This window comes from Thamnophis elegans, chromosome 3 (assembly GCF_009769535.1).
Source record: "Thamnophis elegans isolate rThaEle1 chromosome 3, rThaEle1.pri, whole genome shotgun sequence".
Lineage (NCBI taxonomy): Eukaryota > Metazoa > Chordata > Lepidosauria > Squamata > Colubridae > Thamnophis > Thamnophis elegans.
In genome coordinates, this window is record NC_045543.1 from 8,768,766 (window position 1) to 8,795,891 (window position 27,126).

Here is a 27,126-nt window from a genome sequence, read left to right on the forward strand (position 1 = left end):
TTTTTTGGCAGAGTGCCTTTCTGAAATAAGCATGATATTTCCACATAGTAGAACAGTTTATCTAGTAAGTTTGGCTTGGCTTAGAATCAATTATTCATTCTTAGAAGGAAGAATCATAATAGTGCCTATTAATATCCATAAAGCATTTTTTCTTGGTATACATTTTTGTTAAAATGTGTTCCTTTCTAGAACATTCTAATGACATGAAAAACTATACCACATGTAAATATACACTTAGGGAAGCATGAGCCCCACAGAGGAATGGATTTCTCAACTGATCACACATTCAGCATTCTCTTTCGTATCTTTATTCTATCACAGAATACATGATTTCATCCTGGAAACTAATCATGTAAGATTGAGGATATCCTATGTGTCAACCCTGGAGCCATGTTTGAGCATCTTCAGGACTGCCACAGCGAGGCTGGATGGAGCTGTGGGAAAGGGAAGGGGGAGTAGAGATAGCTGAGAGGAAATATGTAGCCAAAATAGCTTTCTTTCTTCCGGGAAACAAGGACACTCTCACCAGCACCAGGAGGGGCATGGATGGGAGGGATCCAGGATGGGAAGAGAGACCTGATTGGGGCATGTGATGTTGCGTGTAATATGGGGAAGAACTTTGGATTTGAACTGAGTGAGGAAAAGCTGGGGGATTCAGATTTTCACCAGCTGTGCCAATATGACATGCCTAATAAATCTATACTTTGAGGAACCCTGTTCTGGAGTTTTGATTTCCTATGGGCTGTTACTTGGAACCTTGACACTAGGGATAAAAAAGTCACACATCTCATTTGAGATCATGATCCTGTATATGTACCTATATATTTGGAAGGCAAGCTGGATGCCCTCTAGGGATCTGCCTGATTTATAACAAGATTTGGTTAGATTAACACTATCAGACTAAATGGCTGTGTGTATTTAGAATACCCAGGACTGGAAATGTTAGAACTGAATAGGACTGGACTTCTTTTGGGGCTGACATGCAATTTTGGGGAGTCTCCTTGCACTCACATCTCCTGCTCAAACAGCAGATTGCAGCTGTGGCCAGGAAAACCTTTGCACAATTTTTTTTCTTATATGCTAAATATGACCTTAGACCTGGATGTCCTTTGGACAATTACTCATGCTTTGGTCACCTCTTTCATTAATTATTCCAATGTTTTCGATATGGGGCTTTCCTTGAAGACCACTTGGGAGCATCATCTGAGACAGGCAGTTATTGGCATGCACAGCATGGCCATGCGTGGTGGCCCAGCAGGAGCCGTTGGAGCTGCCACCAGACTCTGACAGCGAGGGGCCCTATGAGTCGGCTCTGGAGGATGTAGAAGACCCTGGACAGGGTTCCGACTCCAAGCAGGGTGCAGAGAGGCTGGTTGGCCACCAGGAGGCACCTGAGTCTTGGACTACTGGGGAGGAGCCAAGGGAGTTGTTCCTAGATGCCCGGCACCGGAGAGCTAATAGGCGTAAGGAACAATTACGCAATTACAGGAGGTAATTGCACTCAGCTGGTGGTCATTAGGCTCCTCTCCAGACTATAAAAGGACTGCTTGTGCACACGCCCCTTTTGCAGAAGTCAACGCAGGAACTAATGTCGGAGAACATTATTGTGAGCTTGGTAGGCTGGATTGCTGCCAAGGCTTATCTGTGCCGGTTTGCTGCCAAGGACCTGTTTGTCTGTTAATTAAATGCCGTAACTTATTTTTGGCTTGGAGTGTGTGTTGGTATGGGACGAGGGGGGTCGGAACAGCCATGTAAACCTTCTGCTTTATGAGCAGTAGCCTTGTTACTGGTAGGGTTCACAATGCAATTCAAGGTGCTGGTAGTTATGTATAAAGCCCTCTTTGACATAGGATCTAGTTATCTGAGAGAAAACCATTTTCCATAATTTCTGTATGATAAGGGAGAAATGGAGTCCCATCTGCTGAACAATACCATCTAATGGGACCTAGGAAGTATGCCTTGTACTTTGGAACTATTCCCCCACCAAGGTTTGTCTCCCCCACTCCCCTGGCATCAATCCAAAGAGCCCTTTAAAATTACTTTTCTCATTTAAATATTGTATGCACATCCGAACTGTAATGGAATCAGATAGCTTTATTAAGTATTTTTTTAAAAAAAATTAAACCTGATTTTTTGCTTTGTCAGATTACATGGTTGTTAAATCTAGATTACATAGTTCTTATAGAGAAAGAGAGCACTTGAGAGAGAATATTGTTAAGAAGATATCATCTTTTAACCATATTTCTAACTGCTTTGCAAAACATATTTTAATTATAGCTCAAAGATACCTTGATTAAAAATTTCAACCTATTGTCACTTAAAGTAGACCCACTGAAATATGTGACATTGATAATTATGATAAGTACGAGCAACTGAAAATCCATAGCTGATGACACATTATCTAGTTCTTCGCTGGTTTAACTGATTTTATTTCTGTAAAATCATTTAAAGTTCATTTTTATTTTATTTTATTTTTAAGAAAAGCAACATACAAAAATAAAGAGCTTTTCTCTTAACCACAGTTGTGAATTAAAGATGAGTCTTACACCTACACTTTTTCCTCCAGCTTCGGGTCAATATGGTTCAAATGAATCCAGGTTTATTCCATGTAACATTCTCTACAAGAATCAGAACTACTAATGATCAAAGCAAATTGGTGTTAGATAACAGCCAATGGAATTCAAGCTGAGCTGGACTTAGATCCCTTGTGGGCGCGAAGGGACTTGAAACTGATGACGCACTTGACCCCTCCCTCGGGCTCAACCTGCTCATCTTCTACTATAGTAGATTTATTATCCTTGCTCTATAATCCTATTCTGTGAACATAGATTTGCCTCTTTGACAATTTTCATCATCCCAAAGTTTCTTTTTATTTGTCTCTCTCAAATGGAAGAAACCTACAGCAAGTATACATTGTTTGAACCAAAGAATGCAGATCTTCCAAAGTGAGAGAACTGTTTTAAGAACTGTGTTCTTAAAATCAGTTGATTAATTAATTAACAAAATTCTTTTTTGCATCATGGAGAGACTCTTACAGCAGAGTCTCAATTCAAAAGTATGTTTATAAAATTCACAGTAAGTCTAGATAATCCATGGATTTATTCAACTAAAAAAATTCATCTTCTCCATGTACAGGTGAAACTCGAAAAATTAGAATATTGTGCAAAAGTTCATTTATATTTCAGTAATGCAACTTAAAAGGTGAAACTAATATATGAGATAGACTCATTACATGCAAAGCAAGATAGTTCAAGCCGTGATTTGTCATAATTGTGATGATTATGGTTTACAGCTCATGAAAACCCCAAATCCACAATCTCAGAAAATTAGAATATTACATGCAATCAATAAATCAAGGATTGTACATAGAACAATATCGGACCTCTGAAAAGTATAAGCATGCATATGTACTCAGTACTTGGTTTGGGCCCCTTTTGCAGCAATTACTGCCTTAATGCAGCGTGGCATGGAAGCTATCAGCCTGTGGCACTGCTGAGATGTTATGGAAGACCAGGATGCTTCAATAGCGGCCTTCAGCTCTTCTGCATTGTTCGGTTTCATGTCTCTCATCTTTCTCTTGGCAATGCCCCATAGATTCTCTATGGGGTTCAGGTCAGGCGAGTTTGCTGGCCAATCAAGCACAGTAATCCCACAGTCATTGAACCAGGTTTTGGTGCTTTTGGCAGTGTGGGCAGGTGCCAAGTCCTGCTGGAAAATGAAGTCAGTATCCCCATAAAGCTCGTCTGTGGAAGGAAGAATGAAGTGCTCCAAAATCTCCTGGTAGACAGCTGCGTTGACCCTGGACTTAATGAAGCACAGTGGTCCAACACCAGCGGATGACAGGGCTCCCCAAATCAACACACACTGTGGAAACTTCACACTGGACTTCAAGCATCTTGCAGTGTGTGCTTCTCCATTCTTCCTCCATACTATAGGTCCTTGGTTTCCAAATGAGATGTAAAAGTTGCTCTCATCAGAAAAGAGGACTTTGGACCATTGAGCAACAGACCAGGTCTGTTTTTCTTTAGCCCAGGTAAGACGCTTCTGATGTTTGTTGTTCAGGAGCGGCTTAACAAGAGGAATACGACATTTGAAGCTCGTGTCCAGAATCCATCTGTGTGTGGTGGCTCTTGATGCACTGACTCCATCCAACCTCAGTCCATTCCTTGTGAAAGTCCCCAACACTTTTGAATGGCCTTTTCCTGACAGTCCTCTCCAGGCTGCGGTCATCCCTGCTGCTTGTGCACCTTTTTTTCCACACTTTTCCCTTCCACATAATTTTCTATTAATGTACTTTGATACAGCACTTTGGGAACATCCAACTTTTTTTGCAATTTGTGGCTTTTGAGGCTTTCCCTCCTTATGGAGGGTGTCAATGATGGTTTTCTGCACAACTGTCAGGTCAGCAGTCTTTCCCATGATTGTGATTCCTACTGAACCAGACTGAGAGACCATTTAAAGGCTCAGGAACCCTTTGCAGGTGCTATGGCTTAATTAGCTGATTAGAGTGGGACACTTTGAGCCTAGAATATTGCATCTTTTCACAATATTCTAATTTTCTGAGATTGTGGATTTGGGGTTTTCATGAGCTGTAAGCCATAATCATCACAATTATGACAAATCACGGCTTGAACTATCTTGCTTTGCATGTAATGAGTCTATATCATATATTAGTTTCACCTTTTAAGTTGCATTACTGAAATAAATGAACTTTTGCACAATATTCTAGTTTTTCGAGTTTCACCTGTACATGCCATCATTCCCTGCATATGTTTATCCCCTAAAATTCATTTAGATTCAAGTAGTTGATAAATCACATAAACACACACCCATACACAATTTTACTAACTTTAATGAACTGTCATTTAGGGCATGTCAAAATTTTCAACTTTCAATTTCCAATCATTATGGGTACCAGAGGTGGTATTCAGCTGGTTTGGACCAGTTTGCCCGAACCGGTAGTGGAAATCGCGGGTGGGCGCCGTACTTGTACTTGTACTTGACGCCTCTTCACCCATCGTGGGTATAGGCGACTTCCATGGAAATTTGACGCCACTGTTTTCAGTCCTGGGCTAGGGTTGTCAGGTGGTGCAGCCAGTCGCTATTATATGATTTTCGGCTAAGATTGAATGGGTGCATGACTATATCTTCCGCTTTCCGTTTGAAGTGACGCAGAGTGGTTAGACGAACACCTCCTTTTGGCCGTTTCCAGGTTGGACCAGGCTCTGCAAGCAGGGAAATTTTTGGGATTCGATTTTCTGGCATTCTCAATGTATGGCCTAGCCAGCGCCAGCGTCTAAGTTCTATAATGGCAGATACATTTTCCTTGATCTCACATTTTCGGCGGATTTCAGCATTGGATATTCTTTCAGAGTACTTGATTTTCGTAAGTCTACGCAAGCAACGGTGGGCGCCGTGGCACGACAAAACCGCACTCGTCAAAATAGCGGTGATAAAATTGCGTCGCTAAAGCCGTGACGTCATCACCACGTGTCATCACTGCCGCGACAACAGCGTGGCGACAGAAGGGCGCTTTAAAACAGCGCGGCGGCAGAAAGCCGATTTAAATTAAGGTAAGGGTTAGGATTAGGTTAGGGGTTTGCTTTAGGGTTAGGTTTAGGGTTAGGGTTAGGTTTTGGGTTAGGTTTAGGGTGCTGAGTGCTTCGGAAGGAGCAGATTTTCCCTCCGCCCTTATGTCAGCACGGTAAGGTCACATTTGCTTTAGCAATTCGGACGGCGTGGATTAGGGTTCATGCTTATGTCTCCGCGGATAACGGCTTCGCGGTATTGTGGTGGAACCGGTGGGCGCGCACATTTACAAATCAGTAGGAAAGGTAAGTGAATACCACCTCTGATGGTTTTCAGGGTGTGAAAGTTGTGACATGACTTGGGGATTGTAAAAATATTTTGGTTATTTTAATATAATGTAGATGTGCTTGTTAAGTAACTACATAAATATCATAACTTGTTAACATTTTGTTTGTTTCATATTTGCTGATGCTTTATTGGGGAGCAGAAACTTTTGCAGGCCAGAAGCCACACTTGTTGTTCAAAATATTAATGGACTCAGGAAAAGAAATTGCATTGCATTTATTTTAAATTTAGTATAATTTAATTTTAATGTAATAAATATGATTCTTTATCATGTACTTTATTTTCCCCCCTTTCCAATTACAGTGTAAAATCAGTACTAAGTGTACCCAAGATTTTATAGGAATTTATTTGAAGCTGGGGTGTTACGGGTGGTTTTGGGGGTACCAGCTGTGTATTCACACTTTGTACTATATTCGTATTTCAACTTTTTTATTTTTTTCTTTAAAAAAAAAAACACAAATATGTCATCATTTGTCAATCATTAAGACATTGAAGTACAATTTTTTTTTTTGTTGTGTGTATCCCTCCCTCCCTCCACCCCCCCACCCCCCCTCCTCCTTCCCCCCCCCCTAAGAAGCAAAGTGAGTGAAAGTCAAGCTGAGAAGTATGAAGAAGTGAGATACTTAAGTAAAAAGGAGGTAAGAAAAAAAGGAAGATGTTAGAAGCTATTTTTGAGAAACTAATGTTAATTCTGAAGGAAATGAAATTAGGGGAGGAAACCGTATTATATAAAAAGTTTTACCTCAGGAGGACACTCTAATTTCATTCCAATTGATGATCGGGAAATATTTACATTTTCTCCCTTTTCAGATGGTTGTATTTGATAGTTGACTGTGTTATAAAGAACCTACAAATGAAATTACAAATTTTGTTAAAGTACCCCTTGGTGGAATTTTAAAATCCATTCAGGCCAAATCAGGACTGAATACAGTAGTGAAAATTTTGCACCCCCCCGCTCCTCAAAAATAATTTAAATTGTTTTCCAGATGGAAGCATACCCTGATTTACAGCATAATACAAACGTATATGTAACACAGTCTGTTTCAACTAATTTAAAAACCAGAAGCTATGACTTTCCCGTAATCATTTAAAATAATAGGGGGGGGGGGGGAGCCTGTGTAATATATTCTATGTATTCTATGCACATCATGAGAAGAAATGCATATAAGTAAAAAAAAAGATTAAAAAAAAAAGAAAGTGAAGAACAAACTGTACAAGGAGCAAGAATTTTACAGGTGTTTACATTAACTTAGAAAGAACATAAATACATATACGGCTGCAGAATCTGCAGAATAAAGCCGCATTTACTTTAAGAACTCTCCAGATTACTATTTTCATGGCCCGGAAAGCTTTAGAAACTCTACATTTTGATTGGGCTCACATATCTTCATCTTCACCATCATCATTTAATAAATTTCCTTCTAGGGAAGTTTGGCATAATAAAATGCAATTCCTATGACTAATGGCTACATTTACTCTTCATATTAGAACAAATGGGAATAGACAAAGAAAGGATAAAGCTAAGTGAAAATCTGTATGGATAATGGCAAAAACTACAATGCAAATAACACTTTGAATGAATATAAAAAATCTTACATATGGTTCTTTGTAAACCATAAATGCCCTTGATCAATTAGTTTGCTCCTCTCAATTTTATGCAACAAGTACTACAAACATATGCAGGAATAAAAAGAATGGGGCTATTTTAGATTTTTTGGCCTTTTTTTTTTAAATGATGAATGTCACCGGAAAACACCACAAATTATCCACAAACCAGCAGTGCTTTTTGAAGAAGCGTAGATGATATATTTATGCATAACAAAAAGCTAAGGGTGTTTTAACACCAAAAATTATCAGTTTTATTGCTGTTATTCTATTCTTCCCCCAATCAATTCCTAAAGATACTGATACTTTCTCTCTCTTTCTCTTTCTCACACACACACACAAACACACCATTGTAATATAAGGTTTTTCCCCATTCCAATTACTGAATAGTCAAATAAGAATGTGCTTTTAACATCTCGTGTATAATATAACAAACTGTCTTTTTTTAGTATTATTGACTGACAATAGAATTTTATGCAAGGAGCAAAATAAACCCATGTATACCATTTTGACTTTGTTTTGCTTTTTAAGTATTTTATTCAACGCAATCGTCCAGTACCATACTCTACCAGCATAAAGATGAAACTTGTTATTCTTTAATCAGGCAGCAAATAGGGCTTTAGGAAATCGCGACATACCTCAGTCTGTAGAATATTGCTTGCTGCCAATAGCATTTCTATGGCACTTGGGGGACAGTATGTCAAAGCATAGGCCAGGAGCTGTTGCCGAACCTCCATGTCTTGATAGCCTTCTGATTGTCCTAACTGGCTACAAACCTCCCAGCTTTTACAGTATCCTGCCATGGATATTACAAAAAGGAATACAGGAAGGAAATAGATAATGTATTAACTATATTCTTCACTCATCATTCCATCCTTAATAACTCCTTCTATACAGTATTATTAATTTATTTATTAAATGTATATGTTGCCCATCTTGCTGTCCTATGAGATGTAATATCCAATTCTGTCTCATCACAATACGCCTTCTTTCACTCAACATGCAAATGTTATAAAGTTCACTCCTCAGTTGTTCTTGCTAGGTATAATTACAGACTGTACAGTTATAGAGACTAATTTAATAACTGCAGCAAGATTGTTGGTGGCACAGTACTGGAAGAAGGAAGAGTTGCCTACTATTCAAGAATGGACGTTAAAAGTAGTAAATTTAGCAGAGATGGCCAAAATCTCAGCATATTTGAAGGACTATTCAAATGAGAAATACAAGTTGGAATGGAGAAGATGGATTGATTACATTCAAACTAAATATCGGACTAAGACATTTCAATTAGCTTATGAATGAACAAGGAAGTTATAATTTATCTAAATTTAGTTTAATAAAAGGGGAGTTAAAGTGCAAGAAGGATGTAGGATGCTATAGTCAGTTAGCTTATGTTAGTGTATGATTGTTAAATATTTATACCCTGTATTTTGCTCTGGGAAGCTGGGGGGGAGGGAGGGTTGAAGGGGGGGAGGGTTGGGGGGGGAAGGGAAGGGGAAACATTTGTAAAATTTATTAAAACTCTTCAATAAAAAAAACATACAGATGTTGTTTCCCATATTTTTTTAAAAAAAGAAAATAAATGGCTTTAAGGCTTCTGTACTAGAAAACAAGAATCTTCCAGATTAGAAGGGTGTCATAGAATATTATCTACAGATTCTTTTTTTTAATTTATTTATTTTATTATTTTAAACACATAAGCACATCAACAAAAACAAACACATAACTTAAAAACAACATAGGAACAATAAGTTCCATCGTATATCATACAGCAGTTCCGAATCCGTTTCTTTGCAGTTAGTGTTTTTCCTACTATACATTTCTATCTTTCATTCATAATCTCCTTATTCGTTATCCATTTTTATGTACATTTCTTTATTTATTTAAACTTAGCTACTTATGACCAAATATTATTTACCTATATTATGCTTTATATTTTTACTGTCATTTATTCTCTTACATACAGATTATAGATATACATTCACATAATTATTCTTTTTCTTTGCCATTCTTATATTATTATTATTCCATTTGGAAGGTTATAAGGTATAGTTTGGATTGCTTTGTTTACCATCCTTCGCACCTGCTAAGACACCACCTCGTTTTCTCTTTCTTTTCTTTTCTCCCTCCCTTCCTTCTCTACTTCCTTCCTTCCTTGCCTCCGTCCCCTTCTTCCTTCCCTTACCTCTTCCCTACTCCTACCCTTTTTCTTCTCCTTCCTACCTTCTCTCCTTCTCTTTCTTTCTCTTCCTCCCTCTTCTTCTTTTTCTCTCCCTTCTACCCACCTTCCCTTACCTCTTTCTTCTTCCCTTACCTCTCCTCCACACTTCTTCTTCCTCTCCTACTTTCAAAGACTTATTGTTATTTGATAGATAATTATGAACTCAAGGAAATAAGGATTGTTACAAATGAAAGAATATTAATGGTAATCTGAACGCACACAGATTCTATAGATACCTCAGAAATAACAAATAATAAGAACTCATCCACTTTCAGGAAAAACTTGGAGTGGTATTTTATACAATGGTATTTTATACAATCTAGATTCTAGAAAATTCCCAAGATCATTTTTACCTATGGGTGGGGTACAGATATACTCTACCTGAAGCCATAAGTTCCTGACAGTGCATATTCGCAGCTTTGTAATCGTGATATTTGAGTGCTTGTTCCACTAAAAGTATCAAAACCTGTCCTTTTCTCTCCATCTGGTCATCACCTACAAAATAATAGATATATATTTATATTCTTAGTGGTTTGCCTTACAATAATAGTATACAAGAATGCAGCCATAGGTCTTTTTGGTTAATGGTATACAAGAATGCAGCCATAGGTCTTTTTGGTTAATGGTATACAAGAATGCAGCCATAGGTTTTTTGAATACAACAAACAATTGGCCTACTGCCAATTACCTCCACTAGACCGATACGATCGCATCGATTAGGCCTCCTCCGAATTCCATCTACTAGCCAGTGCAAACTGGCAACTACCCGGAGGAGAGCCTTCTCGGTGGCTGCTCCGACCCTCTGGAACAAACTCCCTGTGGAGATTCGGACCCTCACCACACTCCAATCCTTCCGCGCCGCTTTGAAGATCTGGCTGTCCCGGCTGGCCTGGGGTTAAGATTCCAACCCCACCCGAATTGTGTGACTGTTGTGCTCTCTTTTAATATGTTGTATTGTTTCCATATTGGAATACTGTTTGTCTTTCCCCCCCTCCCTTTTTGAATTGTGAGCCACCCTGAGTCCCCCCAGGGAAAAGGGCGGCATACAAATAAAGGAAATTCAAACAAGTAAAACGTATACAGCATACCAAAAATAGGCATGCTTTGATATTGTTACCAGGTGGGTACTGAAATGTCTACAAAGGAACAACCAAGCTCAGACAGCACTAAGCAACATTCCCCATCTAAGAAAATCAGGCAATATTTTACAACATTACAAACAAATGACAATGTTACCCACTTTTCAAGACAACCCAATTTATATGTATGTATGTATGTATGTATGTATGTATGTATGTATGTATGTATGTATGTATGTATGTATGCATGTTGTGGCCCAGCAGGAGCCGTTGGAGCTGCCACCAGACTCCAACAGCGAGGGGCCCTATGAGTCAGCTCTGGAGGATGTGGAGGACCCTGGACAGGGTTCCGACTCCGAGCAGGGCGCAGAGAGGGTGGTTGGCCACCAGGAGGCGCCTGAGCCTTGGACCAGTGGGGAGGAGACAAGGGAGTGTGATCCGGACGTAAGCAGTGGGGAGGAGCCAAGGGAGTTGTTCCTGGACGCCCGGCACTGGAGCGCTAATAGGCGTAAGGAACAGTTGCACAGTTACAGGAGGTAATTGCACTCAGCTGGTGGCAATTAGGCTACTCTCAAGACTATAAAAGGAATGCTTGTGCACATGACCTTTTTGCAGGCATCAACAAATTAACTAATGTTGGAGAACTGTAGTGTCCAAGCCTTGGCAGGCTGGATTGCTGCCAAGGCTTGTCTGTGCTGGATTGCTGCCAAGGACCTGTCTGTCTGTTAATAAATGCCTTTGGCTTGGTGTGCTTTGGTGTGGGACGAGGGGGGTCAGAACATACCTACCTTCCTACCTACCTACCTACCTACCTACCAATATCTTTTAACAACTCTACAAACCCTTCCATTTGGGTGGAATCGGGATGAATGGAGCTGAGTATTTACTGGCCAGATGCCTTTCCAGATGCCCAAGTGGAGCTCAGAGCATATATTTCCTCTTGGAGAGAAATATCTGTTGCTACCTAGAATCAAATCACAGCCTCCTGATTGTAAGGTCAGAGCTCCACTTCTAGGCCACTACGCTGCTCAAGACAACCCAAATTGATATAATTAATTCAAAATTTACTAAGACAGGAAAGTGGACACATTCAGATGTGGCAGAAATTGCTTTTTCCTAATTTGAGTTTGAATGACAGATCAAGATAATACAGCAAAATGAAACAAAACTGACACTTTATCTTTTATTCTGCTACCTTGTGCCTTACAAGAAATAAAGGCAAACTTGAATTGTTCTTGTGATAATTCTCCATTCTCTGCACACCCTCCTTGTTATACAAATGCTCAGTGATTGATTAATCTTGATCCTGATAAGATGGCAAGTAGGTATTTTAACATTTAGTGTGATTATATTGCATATATTCATACACAATTTTATAGGCCTAACCATGGAGTTCTTCCAACTCTTATACTTTGTGGATTTATTAATCAGCTCTTATTCTTCTAGTTAGACATAATCTCCATACTCCTTGGGCCTCAAAAATGTAAAATACTAAGGAATTATACAAGTGAAATCAATTTCTAATGATAGTTTTATTCTTGTGTTACTTGATATGTATATTTCTGGAAGTTAAACTACTAGATTTAAGGGATAATAAAATATATTCAACTTCAACAATACAGTACTTTTCTCATCTTTGTTGCCAGACATTTAAATGCGGAACTGCTGTATCCAGTGACATTTACTGCTGAAAATTCTTTCTGGTCTACTGTTTATTAAAGAACACCGCATGCACCAATAGCAGTTTAAATAACTGGCCAAGTGAATATTTAGATGTTGCCCTTTTTCAAACACAGGTGCATAAAACCATTAAAAACTGAACAGTGCACTGGAATGACCATGTACTATATATTAAGAAGTTAAAAAAAATGTAGTTACATAAGAAGTAATATTGTCTGAATCTAGGTTTTAGTGGCAACCAATAGTGTATTTTAATTAGACCTTTACTGCATGTTTAGCTGATTTGTTTATTCTGAATTGGAATTTGTTTTTAAAGTTAATTTCTAAAATTGCCATCTACCATTTGAGAAAGTTTTTGGCATAAAATTGGGATATAAATTCTTTAAGTATAATAAAAAAAATTAAATTTAGGCATTAGAGAACAACTCCAAGTCACAACATATAACCTTAGTTAACTCTGAAAAAAACAGAAACAACAAAGTTGAAAGGTATATTTCCTCCGAAAAATCTATGTGCCAAACAAGATAAGATAACTAGTTATTTACTAAGAACAAAGGAAGCAAGCTGTATCACAAAGTTATTAATCAGTAGATATATATGGAAATATATTCCCAGAATATTGTACAATGTGCCAGCTGTGGAAGGGGAACAACCATTGTAGTTGTCAGGCTGGCAGCCATCTTTTCCTTTGGATCTTTGGCCTGCCACACTTTCTATTATTCTACTATGCATTTTCTGTTGTGGGAAAATGGGAGCGGGGATTGTAAGGAGTTACTCAATATAGAGCCATAACAAAATTATTTCTAGAAAGCCAAGGTCATCCTTTGTCTCTGCACCTGACTGGAACTGGATGGGTGGAACTGCCAGCATGGCAGTGGGAGATTGGACCATGTGATGGACTTGTGGGTGTGGGGGTAAAGATCTTGAACTTTCAACTAGGTGGGGAAAATCGGGAAGCTTTCAGATTCGGGTTTTCCCAGATGTGCCAACATGGCTCTCTTAATAAATTGGAACTTTGAGCAATACTTTGCCTTGGACTCTGATTTACTTTTCGACGCTATTTGGAACACTGAGAGTAGTTTTTATACAGGGGCAGCCAAATCATCCAATGATTTGCAGAAAATTTTGGATGTACTATTATTATAGATCACCATAGAAATCAGAAAAGAACTATTTTGTAAATTCTAATACAATTGATGTATACAGGACAAAGATCGTGCTATTACAACTGATAAACACCAAAAAACAATCGATAAATGGACTAGAAGCTTCTTTATTTTTTATTTTTTTATTTTTTTATTATTTATAGGCCGCCCTTTTCCCTGAGGGGACTCAGGGCGGCTTACAATTTATGGGGAGGGGAATACAAGACAAGACATGAGATAGTACATAAGTAAAAATAGAACACAACATTCATTCATCATTCGGGTGGGGACGGATTAGAATCTTTATCCCCAGGCCTGACGGGATAGCCAGGTCTTGAGGGCTGTGCGGAAGGTCTGGACGGTGGTGAGGGTGCGAATCTCCACGGGGAGATCGTTCCAAAGGGTCGGAGCTACTACTGAAAAGGCTCTCCTCCGCGTAGTTGCCAGTCGACACTGACTGGCAGATGGAACTCAGAGGAGGCCTAATCTGTGTGATCTAATAGGTCGTAGGGAGGTAATTGGCAGGAGGCGGTCTCTCAAGTTCTTCACAACTTATTACTTTTATTGTTACCATAGATAGATTGTTTATGATCTTCTGTGATCTGACACATAGAGCTTGTGCTTAGGAAACATCCTCTCATGCTGACATGCAAGGCACAAGTACTGTACAAGTAGCAAAATCTAATTAACAGCTATACAGAATTCACATCTTCCTCAATAATAAGGTCATCTGTTTCTTTACCATTCAAAATAGACATCTCTTTTCATCCTCTAGAAAAAAGACTGCCGTATTTTTTGGACTATACTATATCGACATGCATAAATTTACAGGAGGAAAACAAGAAAAAAATAGTTTTTGGCCTCTCCACATTGCATTTTTGCCCTCCCTGACTCCCAAAAGCACTCTGCAGTGCAGTTGTCACCAAAAACGGGCCGTGTGGAGCACTGCAGAGTGCTTCTGGGGGACGGGGAGCCACGTGGAGCACTGCAGAGTGCTTCTGGGGGACGGGGAGGGTGAAAATTTGAAGCGTGGAGGGCTTAGGAGCCCAAAAACGCATCCATTTTGGTGGAAACGGGTCTGTTTTCAGCAAAAATGGTATATGCGGAGCACTGCAGAGTGCTTCTGGGGACGGGGGTGGGTGAAAATGCGACATGCGGAGAGTTCAGGAGGCCAAAAATGCCTGTATTCAGTCTATAGGACATGCCTAAATTTTCACCAACTTTTAGGGAAGGAAAAGTGCATCTTATACTCTGGAATATACGGTATGTATAATCACTAATTACAGAGTTTATAAAAAAATAATAATCCCATGATTGTCACTGTCATTGTAATAGTATGTAAGAAAGACCTTGAGGAAGGATTTCGAGAGATGCTTCCTGGGAATGGTCAGACAGGAGAGGACATAGCCTGTAAAATGCATAATGGGCAGAGAAAAAGGCTCAGAAGGGACCTTCCCTAACTTCTCAGGCTGTAAAGGAGACAGTGGGAAACTTATACATGCCAGATTTTGCTAATGTAGCATTACAATAAAGTAGAATTAACTCTTCTGGTCCTGTTCCCAGTTTGATCTACCTGGGCTGACAGTCCTTTTAAAAGAAAAATTATTTTAAAAGCACTTTCATAATTAATGATTCCAGGAGCAATTCCTGCATCTAATAACAGATGTAAGCAATATTTTACGCCACGTCCTTTCAAGGTTAAAAAGCAATAAATGAATGGCAGGTCACTTTTGAGGATTGTTCCATGAAGATGCCTAGATGCCAAGCATCTTTGAAGCTGTCGTGAAACGCTGCCTTTAAAAGCCTGTTACAGAATTAATCTACGAAAATTTATTTTGAAGAATAATTCTTGTCTCTCTTGACTTCAGTCCGTAAAAAATAATGAGAATATAATCCACTCTTCCTTAACACGATACTCTCTGGTGGTCGTCTTCAGATCAGCTTCTATATCATTCCTTGGCAGCAATAGCCATGATTGTTGACAACTGCAATTGAACATCTCTGCAGGGTACCACATTTAGAAAGCTAACGAAGACAGTAAAGCAGATAGTTCTTGGGCTTATTTTTCGTAAACAGATGAAACAGAAATCTTGAAGGTTAATACAGTAAACTGGTGTGGGATTATGTTTATGAAAAATTATTATTCTGGTGTTATGCAAGTTGTAGCACATCTAGTTTATTTCTAGTTTGCAACTCAAGGTAGTGGCTTCCAAGTTTCTGCAACTCACGGCTAGCATTCTTAAATTTGATCCAATATCCTCTATGCTGGCTTCTAGGCTAGCATAATTTATTTATCCTTCTTTTTTATTTAGCTCTTTGTAAATAATTGTTCACTAGAGAAGAGTCTAATGCTGGGAAAGATTAAGGGGAAAAGAAGAAGGGGAACGACAGAGAATGAGATGGCTGGATGGAGTCACCGAAGTAGTAGGCGTGAGCTTTAAATGGACTCCAGAGGATGGTAGAGGACAGGAAGGCCTGGAGGAACGTTGTCCATGGGGTCGCAATGGGTCGGACACAACTTCACAACTAACAACATATAATTGCAGACTGTTATTTCCATTTTAACTTGCATTGTCCTTTGTCCCGTAAATCACTATGATTATATAAACTAATCATGAAGAATAGCTGTTAAAATCTTTTTCTAATATTTCATAGATTTCTATCTTTCTTGTATATTTCCCAAGAGCTGACCCCCCTCTCAATTAAAAGTGAAACTCTTTACAGTTTAATTAGATTTCTACAACAGCTCTAGGCCTCAAATGAACTCAAAATATAGAAGATGGACAAACATCTTCCTTAATGCAGGAGAACTAAGAACAGAAGACACGGACAGGCTTAGTTTATAAAAGAAAAGGCCTGAATTTAATGGATATCAGTCTGACTGACTTGGCTGCATGGGGGAAAACATCTTGCACCATAATCCCTGAGCATAGTCCCCCCCCACCTCTATTTTTCCATCTCCAAAACAGGAATGAAGTGCACCTTTAATGTTTTAGATTATTTTTCAGTAAATTTCAAAAGAATGGTTTCCTTTTTTTTTAAAGAAGCTGTTATTAATTTAAGGATGATTATAAACTATAATTCAAATAAGGGTGCCAAACTAATCAGTAAGAACTGATTTTTTTTTCAAACAAAATGCTCAAAACAACATAGCTGATCTATATTTTCAATTTAAGGAGGAACATTGCTATAATTATAAGAGTAGAGGAGTCATTACAGACTTTTGGAATTAGCAAAAGATTACTGGCCCTCAGAGTTAACAATGTGCTTTGCAACCTGAGTTATCTTTTGTAAGAGTTAGAAAGGTTTTCAAAATAAATATGTAGGCATTACAATGAGTTAGCATGCTCTCTCAGGGAGATAAAGTATCTTATAAGATGAAATCAAGTAATGAAGAATGCAGAGGTTCTGAAGTGGCTGGGGGCACTTGAATGATTATTTTTTTGTAATAAAAAAACCTGGCTTGAATTCTGTGTTAAATAAAAGGAGTACACTCATACTTTGGCACTAATGTTTATCACAGCAGTGAATTAATTTGTTCCCTTCTGGCAGAAGAGAAATGTCTATTCTCAAAATCTCTGTATTCTTCATTACTCATACCACTTCAGTATACTTCAAAATATGCTTTCAATACAGTTATTCTGTTATCCACAAATCCATCATATTTCCTCCCCAAGATCTCATTTGGACTAGATTTGAAAAACATCTGAAACTTCACAAATTATCATATAAGCACTACATTTAACAAAAGGATACAAACCTTTGGCGAACAGGGCCAATGATGAGCAAATTTGGAAGGGGAAAAAGGGGGTAATAATGCAAGATAGCTGAGGCTAAGTTTTGGAAGAGGGGAAGGAAAAGGAGATGGAGAAGTTTGACTCAACAGAAAGCCATGCCATTAAAACCAACATTTGTTGATTGTGGATTTTTTTTTCTTTAAACAGAAAATTGTCACTTTTGGTGAGTTGCTTTTGGTGAGATAGGTGGCTGTATAAATTTGATTAACAAATCAAAATAAATAATTGAGAAAGGAATCAGCCAGCCTAATAATTTAATAAATATACATATATGCATGAGACACTAAGAAAGTGTTTGCACAAAGCCCTAAGATTTTTAGCTAAACGTGTTTGCACAGTGGCCCACTTGAAATGGTTACTTGGGGCAAACAGTATGAAATGATATTCTGAGACACTGGAAATTTTCATGCATCAATAAGGCGATTTCAAAACTTAAGTTTAATACACTCCTACTTTTCCTCTCCCAACTACAGGCCAGAAATATACTACATTCTATCATTTTCCATTTTAAAAGCCTCCTTGGCTTTGCACATTAAGATTTACAACTGTAGAGATTAATTATTTCTTCTTTATAATGGCAGGAGAGTGTTGCAAGGCAGGAACTTGTGTTTCATGTAGGTTAATTAGCAAGCACTGTGAGAGCGGTAACGGAGCAATTTGAGAATAAAACCAATATATATTTCTTCCCTTCAACTTGGCAATGACAGGGTGGAAAAAAGAAGAACAATATATAACAAACAGTTTTCTGAAACTGATTAAAAGAATCCTTCCATATACAGCTTATTGATAACACCACAAGAGTATTAAAATGAACTTACATTTTAAATACAGCAAATTAGATTGTCTTGGCACAAAATAGATAATTGTAATTTCCTAAGTAACAGAAAGATTTATAGACTGAATGTAGGTAGCAAATGTATTTTAGCTGCTTTACATTCTGATGGAGGGCTGTCTAATTAAATCTCAACTGAAATCAATTAATTGATATTGTATGTAAAAAAAATGTTACAATGATATAATCTTTGAATATAATTTAAGCATTTTAAAAGGCAATTTAGAGTCTCTGAACAAGCCCTTTAAAAATGGTCTATGTGTGAGAGCGCAGGCTGCCTAAAAGTTAGCTAGCACCTGTGCTTATTGTGCTCTGTCCCTTTAAGACCTCTCCCTAGCCAGTCCAGCTGCCCAGTTGTTGTTTGTGGTGAAATAACTGGTGCATCGGAATTGTTCTGGGAGTGACAGGGGAAGTGATTTCTGTTACTTAATGTGAATAAAGCCACTGGAATCAACCTAGGGCTAACAGACAGACCTAAGGTTCTTTAGCAGTAGGGCTCACAAATTGTAGTAGCCTAATACTAGTAGTAGGAGCAGAGGTGGGTTCCTACCAGTTCGCACCTATTCAGTAGAACCAGTTCATCAAATCTACCGAACCGGTTAGAAGAGGTTCCACCAGTGGACCCGGAAAGCAGGCCACACCTACAGAAGAGGTTCCAAAAGTTTTTGAAACCCACCACTGGTCCTTGGATATGATTATTCTACACTATCATGCTCATATTTATAAAACTCAGTGCCTCTGTGAAAGGTAAGGATGACTACTGCGTTTGTGGTGCAATCAGAACATTGCGTGTGTTGAAGTTGTTTTAACGCAAACCAAAGATGCCTTTTGAAAAACAAGTTTACATCATATTCTTATGCATGCCAGTGCTGTGTGTGAGGTAATTTAAGGTGGTTCTGACAAGTGTCGTCGGCATCTTCATATCCGGTCACATGGGTGGCAAGCCACTCCCATCCGGTCACATGGGCGGCAAGCCACTCCCATCCAGTCACATGGGTGGCAAGCCACTCCCACAAAGGAAGCCACACCCACAGAGTAGATTCAAACAATTTTTGAAACCCACCACTGAGTAGGAGTAATAGGAGACTTGGGGAAGTGTGTGAGAAGGAACTGAGAGTACCTTTGTGTACTTGTGTGTGGATTGCCTAAAGGCTCAGGGGGGCTGTTTTTGTCCTCTGGAGTTTTGGGTGCCCTGTGACATTGGATATAGATAAAAGAGCCTGTGACAAACAACCAGCACAAATTAGGAAATCATGTTTGATATTACCTGCAACCTTCAGCAAATTTGCAAGTCCCAAAAGCTTGGCAGATTGCTTATAGTTCGTGGGCAGCCGAGAGAGACATTCCTTGATAAGGCTGAGTCGATCAGAACACAAGCGCACTGGAGAGAAAATACATTTATCAAGAAATACAACAAAATTCTATTTCAGGCAGATACTCGTCAAGTGTTCATGAGCGCTATGAATGTAAATGTATATTTAAAGTAGGCCTATGCAAAGCATTCCAACTGGTGTTTTCATAAACCTTGTTGGTGCAAATGAAACATCTCTCTGTGAAGTGCTAAAGCTTCAACATCCTCCGGGAGATTCAGTGTGATTGCTTTGAAGGCACATACAACACTTTAGCCGGGACTATGAACCAGAAGCGGATCACTTCTATACATATATGCATGTGGAGAAATGTGAGGAGCAGCTGAGCCTTCCAGAGGACACAGCTTTTTGGCTACTTCAAAAAGTGCCTCTTTCACACTGATGTGCATTGCAAAATACCCTTTTTTCAAATGCTGTGAGGAACCCAAATTCAAAGCACAATTGAACATTTCATGTGGCAAAAAAGTTTACTCTAGTAAACATCTTATAAATGGGCCTCTTCCATTTGGAGATGAAATCATCATGTTAACAGTTTGGAACTTTTATTTCTTTTCCAAACATTGAAAATATGAAATCTGAAATAGCACAGCCCAATCCAGGAGGGTCATCTTAGTTTCCACTCTGTCAATCCGGAGTTAACTCTGACTTTCCACAATAAATAATTTTGGATTTTCATATTCTACGTTTACTTTATGAGCCTGCCGGCAGTACCTTTTTTTTGTATGGTGCCCTGTTTTAAAAGTGTAAGAATAAATGTATAATAATATGCAATCTAAAGTTTTTAAAAATGTTTTTGCAAACACTACAGCTGACTCTGTAATTAATGACCTTCTGCACCCATTAAACTAAACAGATTTTAAAGCAATAGTAACATTAGTCATTTCAAATAACAGAAGCATCAAAAACTCTTGAACAGGTATTTTTTTGTGTGCAAATAAAACAAAACAACAATATCAAAAATGTATCATTAAGTAGGACTGATGATGTATGGCAATATCTGATCATATCAAGGCAAGTAAAATGTATGTCAGGAGAAAAGTGGAAGTACCGTCTTTTTCGGAGTAGAAGACACACCGTTTTTCCTCAAAAAAGAGGCTGAAAATCTGGGTGTGTCTTATACATCAAATACAGCATTTTGTGCTTCCCGAACCCCCCCCCCCATCAAAATGGCCGTGTATACCCTTATGGAGGTTTCCAGAGAGCTCCTGGGGGCTGGGGAGGGCAGAAATGAACAAAAAATGGGCTGTTTTTGCCCCCCCCCAGCAGCACTCTATAAGCCTCCATAAGGCTATGCATGCAATTTTTTTTGACAAAAAACGAGCCAGTTTTCGCAAAAAATAGGCTGTTTTTTGCACGTTTTTGCCCTCTACCCCCCCCCCCCCCCGGAGCACTCTGCAAGCCCCCCCCCCCCCCCCAAGGCTATTCATGCCTTTTATTTGAAAAAAAACCAGGCCCATTTGCAGAGTGCAAAAACTTTTTTTTCCCTTTCTTTTCCTCAGTTAAAGAGCTTGATCAAGTACTGTGCCAGCAGAAACAAAGTCTTAGGTGCTGTAGATTGTCAGCGAGTTCCTTCTCCAGCACATACCTACTGTATTTCTTTCTTTCTTTCTCTCTCTCTCTCTCTCCCCTCTACCTACCTACCTATCTACCTAGCTACCTACTCTCCCTCCCTCCCTATCTATCTACTGTATTTCTCTCCCCCCCTCTATCTACCTATGTACCTACCTAATCTCTCTCTCCCTACCTATCTACTGTATTTCTCTCTCTATTTCTCTCTCTCTATTCCTCTACCTACCAACCTACCTACTCTCTTTCTCTCTCTCCCTATCTACTGTATTTCTCTCCCTTTCTATTTCTCTCTCTCTATCCCTCTACCTACCAACCTACCTACTCTCTCTCCCTACCTATCTACTGTACTTCTATTTCTCTCTCTCTCTATCCCTTTACCTACCTACCTACCTACCTATTCTCTCTCGCTCCCTACCTACCTAATGTATTTCTCTCTCTTTCTTTCCCTCTCTATCCCTCTATCTACCTACCTACTTTTTTTTAAAAAAATTGCCTCTTCAAAACCTTGGTGCATTTTATACTCCGGTGCATCTTATACTCTGAAAAATACGGTAAGTTGAATTCAGCATGAATTGATTATTGAAAAACATAAACAAGAAGCAATAGTGGCAAGAATAATTTAGTAATGATAAATGTGGATTAAATTCAAAAGTAAATAAACAGCATGAAAGAGATATAGAGCTGCTTTGGTCATACAGAAAGAATGAAAGAATCATAAAACAAGTATGTGAAACAAGAATGAATAAGCCGAGATGATGAAGATGACACCAATGGTTACATGAAGCTGTTAAGATCCTCCAAGATAGAGGATTGACAGGTTTAAAGAACCAAAGTTATGATACAGTTATAGATATGGTATGGCTGTGGTAGGGATAAGAATTTACAAGTAATGTATGGATATTTTAAACAAGATATATAGTGGTGGGTTGCAGGCGGTATGCCCCAGTACAGGCGTACGGGAGTCTGCCTGGAACACACGGGTACGGTGCTCTGGAGGGCCCACCCACCTGCCTGAGCTCCTTATCTGTCCTTTAAGCCTCTGGCGCTTCCGCGCATGGCGCATATGGCACCTGGGCGACAGTCCGCCAAGCAGCTGGAGCACCGCGGAGGTGCGCAGAAGCGTCACAGGCAAGTACGATGCATGTGCGTGCCGTGCGTGTGTACGCGCGCTGCGTGCATCCATGTGGTTAACGCCGGGGCTGGTCTAACCGTACTGGTCGGAACGTAATCCAAAACCCACCACTGAAGATATAGCAGTAATTTATATTTTTTATAAACTTGATTTAGTCAAATTACGGTAGTGAGTAACTTTCTTGTGAGCTATGCTAATTAATATGAGAAACACTTTGGATTTTTAAACAATGTGGGTTTTCAGATTCCAAAGTATCTTGGAAAAGCAGACGCAACTATAACATTAGGATTAAATAACAAATTGCAACATACAGTAAACTATGGTCAGACTGAAGATAAACCATGGAGAACAGTGCATATTCTTTAGCTTTGTTTTGTTTTAGTACGTTTTAATAATACAACCTAACTGTTTTAATGTAAAGGTTAGAGGGACATTGAGTAATATATCCTAAAAGGAAAATGTAAGGAAGGAAAGGAAAAAATAGGAATTGGATGTAAATAAGGCATATGCCTCAGTCTTTCATTAAATTTAATGAGACTTCAAAAATATATCCTTTTCGCAAATAACTGAGCCAATCAGATCTATTTATACAAGAATATTGAAATGCAATGATTGTACTTACTACTTACTACGAACCCTTAAGGCTATTCAAAAATTGCTAAAAAGAACCACATGAGAGATAGAAACAATAAGAGTTAAATTGTACCTTGTAATGGTAAAATTTTCACACCAAATTCATCGAAGTAACTGAGAGAACGAATGAGATCTAGTTCTTCTTGAATAACAGATGGACAGTCTGTAATGAGCTGTAAGCAGGATCTTTAAAAAAAAAGAGAAATTTTAAGACTAAATTTTTCTCCAAGTAAAATTAATTTAACAGAAAGTTGACTCATTTTTTTAAAAAAAATAATAATAACTAGAATATTGAAAAGAATATTGATAATCTTGAAGTTAATAAAGGAGAAGGGATGTAGGAGACAATGCAGTCTGATGCGCTACATTGTCTATGAACCTTTCTACAGCTTGTTAAACTGTTATCTCTTGGTTATAAGTTATCATATGCAATATAGCATGTGGGAATGGAGTGGCCTAGTAGTTAAGATGCTGGGCTTCGAAAGCATTCAGATGCAAGTACATAAATAGTGGGCCGATAACAGCGTTCCGAGCGACTTGGCAAACAGTCATGCTGGTCACATGATCATGGAAACATCTTTGAATACCGTTGTCTCCACGGCTAAGAAACAGAGATGAGCACCACTCCTTAGAGTCGGATATGACTGGACGGGGGAAACCTTTATCTTTTTATATAATATAGCTCAGTGGTGAGTTCTGGATCCCGTCGCAACTGGCATGCTGCGACGGAGCCGGACGTCCACCTCGGGCACGCGCGCTGCGCTTGCCACCATCCTGCAACGCCCCAGCTGCTCGGTAAGGTTGTGCAGGCGCCGTACACTGTGCGCACATGCGCAATTGGCCCGTTTCCCTCAAAAAGAGGTAAGGAACACGGGTGGGTGGGCCCACCGAAACACCATTCCGGTACGGTAGTTGCTGCTCCCAGCTGCCATCAGTACGCCCATACCGGGCCGTACCGCCCGGAACCCACCACTGACTAATAATGCCCTTGTTACTGAACAAAACCTTAAAAAGAAGTTACTATGCAATGTGTAACAATGTGCAAAATGCAGCTCCCTTCACTTCATCAAAGTAGCTGTATCGTGTTCTGCTGATTCTGTATTGCATTTTTCCTTTAGAAATGGAGGGGGGGGATCTATTTACCATACACCGCAATGTATCATTTGCCCAGCTAAATGGATATCCTCTAGCAGGCTTGAACATAGAAGACTTTCAATTCATCAGAGCAACTATATCATTTTTCTGCTCCCACAATCTCTACCTATGTAAACTGCTTACTTTGTTGTATCATTTTCTGCACATTGAAAAACTCAACCATATTTCAAATTATTTGTACAATCCTTTTATTATGGGAACACTAGTTTTTTTTCGGAAGCATGATTCATTTACTCAAGGGCCATATTTTAGAATTTTTAAGAGTATATGTTGAATAGGGAAGCATTCCCTTAAATCCAGATGAAATTGAAACATTATAATAATAATATCAAAAAAGCAAATAGGTTCCTGATAGTAAAATTAATGAATGTAAATCTTATTTTGCAAAATGTGCTCTCGTGGCAGAAAAGCTAATGCTTTTATTGTACCTGTAATTATGTGCTCTTTTTCACTGTTTATTTTTAAAGGATACAAACATATTTATTATGTTTTGAACTTAATTAATATAAGCTATTATTCCAGAGAAAAAAATCATTTAAATAATAGCACTAGATTAGGAATTGCAAGCCTGGGATATAAAGCGGATATTTAACATGGATGATAAAATGGTAAAAGTAATCGAGGCAAAATTTATTTTCTATGCAGAAAATGGAAGTATTTTACAATCTTCCTATTCTTTGTGGAGTTGACCAATAAATATTGTGCAGCAAAATGCTGAAAAATAATTTGGATTGTATTCTAGCACAAAGAAGAAAGTGGTTTTTTATAACACTTAAAAATCATACCGTCCTAAAAAAATACAAAAGGATATAGATATAAAATATTTAGCAAGAAGAAAAACTGCAGAAACAAAGAGAGGGGAACAAGTATTAACAATAGGAATGAACATAAATATATATTTCTAGGTTTCTTTGAAGCATTTCAAAATGCACTAAAAATTAAAATGAGATAGGTCCTAATGCAGTGGTGACTAACCATTTTTGGATCGCGTGCCAAAAGCGGGGGGAGTGCGGGGGGGGTGTCGCACGCAGGCATGCCCACACCCATAATGCTATGCACTCAATCCCCCCCATGTGCATGCGCACATGACCAGCACCCTCCCCCCACTTTTGGCACACTTTTTTCACCCAGCCCAGTCTCCAGAAGCTTTCTAGGAGCATGGGGAGGGTGAAAACAGCCTCCCCCCGCAGAGGCTTCAGGAGGCTTCCCTGAAGGCTTTGGGGGGGGGGGGGATGGCACTATGGGCAAACTGGAAGTCACCGTTCTCGAATTTCCGAGTTGCGCATTGGGTGGTTTTTCGTCCTCCGGAGGGTTCAGGTAAGCCTCCGGAGGGCAAAAAACAGCTGAAAAAGAAGGGCAAAGTCAGCTGGTCAGCGCGTGCATGCACGCTGGAGTTGACAGGGCAACACCTGGCGCGCCCTGTAGCACGTGTGCCATAGGTTCGCCATCAAAGTCCTAATGCATGCATGTTTTCGTAGTAGTCTTAGTGCTTGTAGCTAAAGAAATACAGAGAAGAAAGGATTCAAATTTTAATGACTGGTAACAAGGAAATTATAATTTTTAAATTATTTTTAAGAAGTGGTTATACTGTTTTAGGTTCCCTCTTTTAAGCATCCAGAAAGGCACATTCTTATATTGAGATATTATAGTCTTTTTTCACGATGGTCTATTATTATGAAATACTACCAAATATAAAGCTATCATACTATGCGACTAAGAGAGAGCCAAGGTGGCGCAGTGGTTAAATGCAGCACTGCAGGCTACTTCAGCTGACTGCAGTTCTGCAGTTCGGCTGTTCAAATCTCACCGGCTCAGGGTTGACTCAGCCTTCCATCCTTCGGAGGTGGGTAAAATGAGGACCCGGATTGTTGTTGGGGGCAATATGCTGACTCTGTAAACCGCTTAGAGAGGGCTGAAAGCCCTATGAAGCGGTATATAAGTCTAACTGCTATTGCTATTGCTAATAAATGAAAATTATTGTGTATGGCTCAATTAATCTGGCAACCCTGCCCCCAAATAATAAAATCACTAGATTTCTGTATTTTTCCAGTGTTCTGGGATCTCTTCAAATCATATAAACTTTTCACCTTTCAGCTCAGTCAATACATTCTAGTCCTAGCGTGTCAAACTCACGTCATCATGGTAGTGTAATGTGACATATCGGGACTTTTTCTCCCTTCGCTAAAATCGGGTGGGTGTGGCCAGTGCCTGACACATCCGGCCTGCATCCGGGAGTTTTCTAGTCTCTTTAGCTCAATACTAGGAAATGTGTCCAGAAACCTTTGCAATGTCATTGAGACTTTGGAACAAATTTCCATTCCTAATTGGGAGAAGTGTTACAAACAATAAAGATCAGCCTCAACCCTTAGCAACAGCTGAAAAAAGAGAATCCTGTTAGACAAGGACCACACTGTTTTCTCCTCCGGGTGCCGTCGACCGGACAATGCCGGTTGGCGGCTCCCCGAGGGAGGGCCTTCTCTGTAGCTGCACCGGCCTTGTGGAACGAGCTTCCTGCTGAGATCCGGACCCTCACCACCCTCCCGGCCTTCCATAAAGCGACTAAGACCTGGCTGTTCCAGCAGGCCTGGGGCTGTTGAGTATTCCAGCCCCATTTGATGAAATGGATGTTGTGTTGATTTTAACTTTGTAATTTTAAATGTTTTAAATGTTTTTATTTATTGTTTTTATTTGCTGTGAGCTGCCCAAAGTCCCTAGGGAGTGGGCGGCATACAAATACCGTTAAAGTTTGAAAGTTTGAAAGTTAGATATCCTCTCCTATCTTCTAAAGAGGGAAATCACCTAAGAGCTGCTGAGTTAGCATTTAAAAAAAATTGGTTAAAAATTATGGCATTTTTATGTCATCACTCTCTGATTTAATTTTGTTCCTGGCACCTGTTAATAACATTTTTATAATGGCAAGTAGTCCTAGAAATACAAAGAAAACATGAAGTGCATAGAACTAATAAGAGTATGAAAGATTTTTTTACAAAGAAATACCATAACTTTGAATGAGGAAATGGGAGAATTAGAATGA

General features: G+C 39.2%; 1 protein-coding gene across 1 annotated transcript in view; it reads right to left on the reverse strand.

The window, feature by feature from the left end:
- The window catches only part of NBAS (NBAS subunit of NRZ tethering complex), a 193,881-nt gene that overhangs the window by 76,527 nt on the left and 90,228 nt on the right, over positions 1-27,126 (reverse strand). The window contains 5 exon segments of the mRNA XM_032213456.1: positions 6,617-6,721; positions 8,118-8,275; positions 10,082-10,195; positions 19,501-19,614; positions 23,011-23,123. Coding sequence (XP_032069347.1) covers positions 6,617-6,721; positions 8,118-8,275; positions 10,082-10,195; positions 19,501-19,614; positions 23,011-23,123 — 604 coding nt within the window.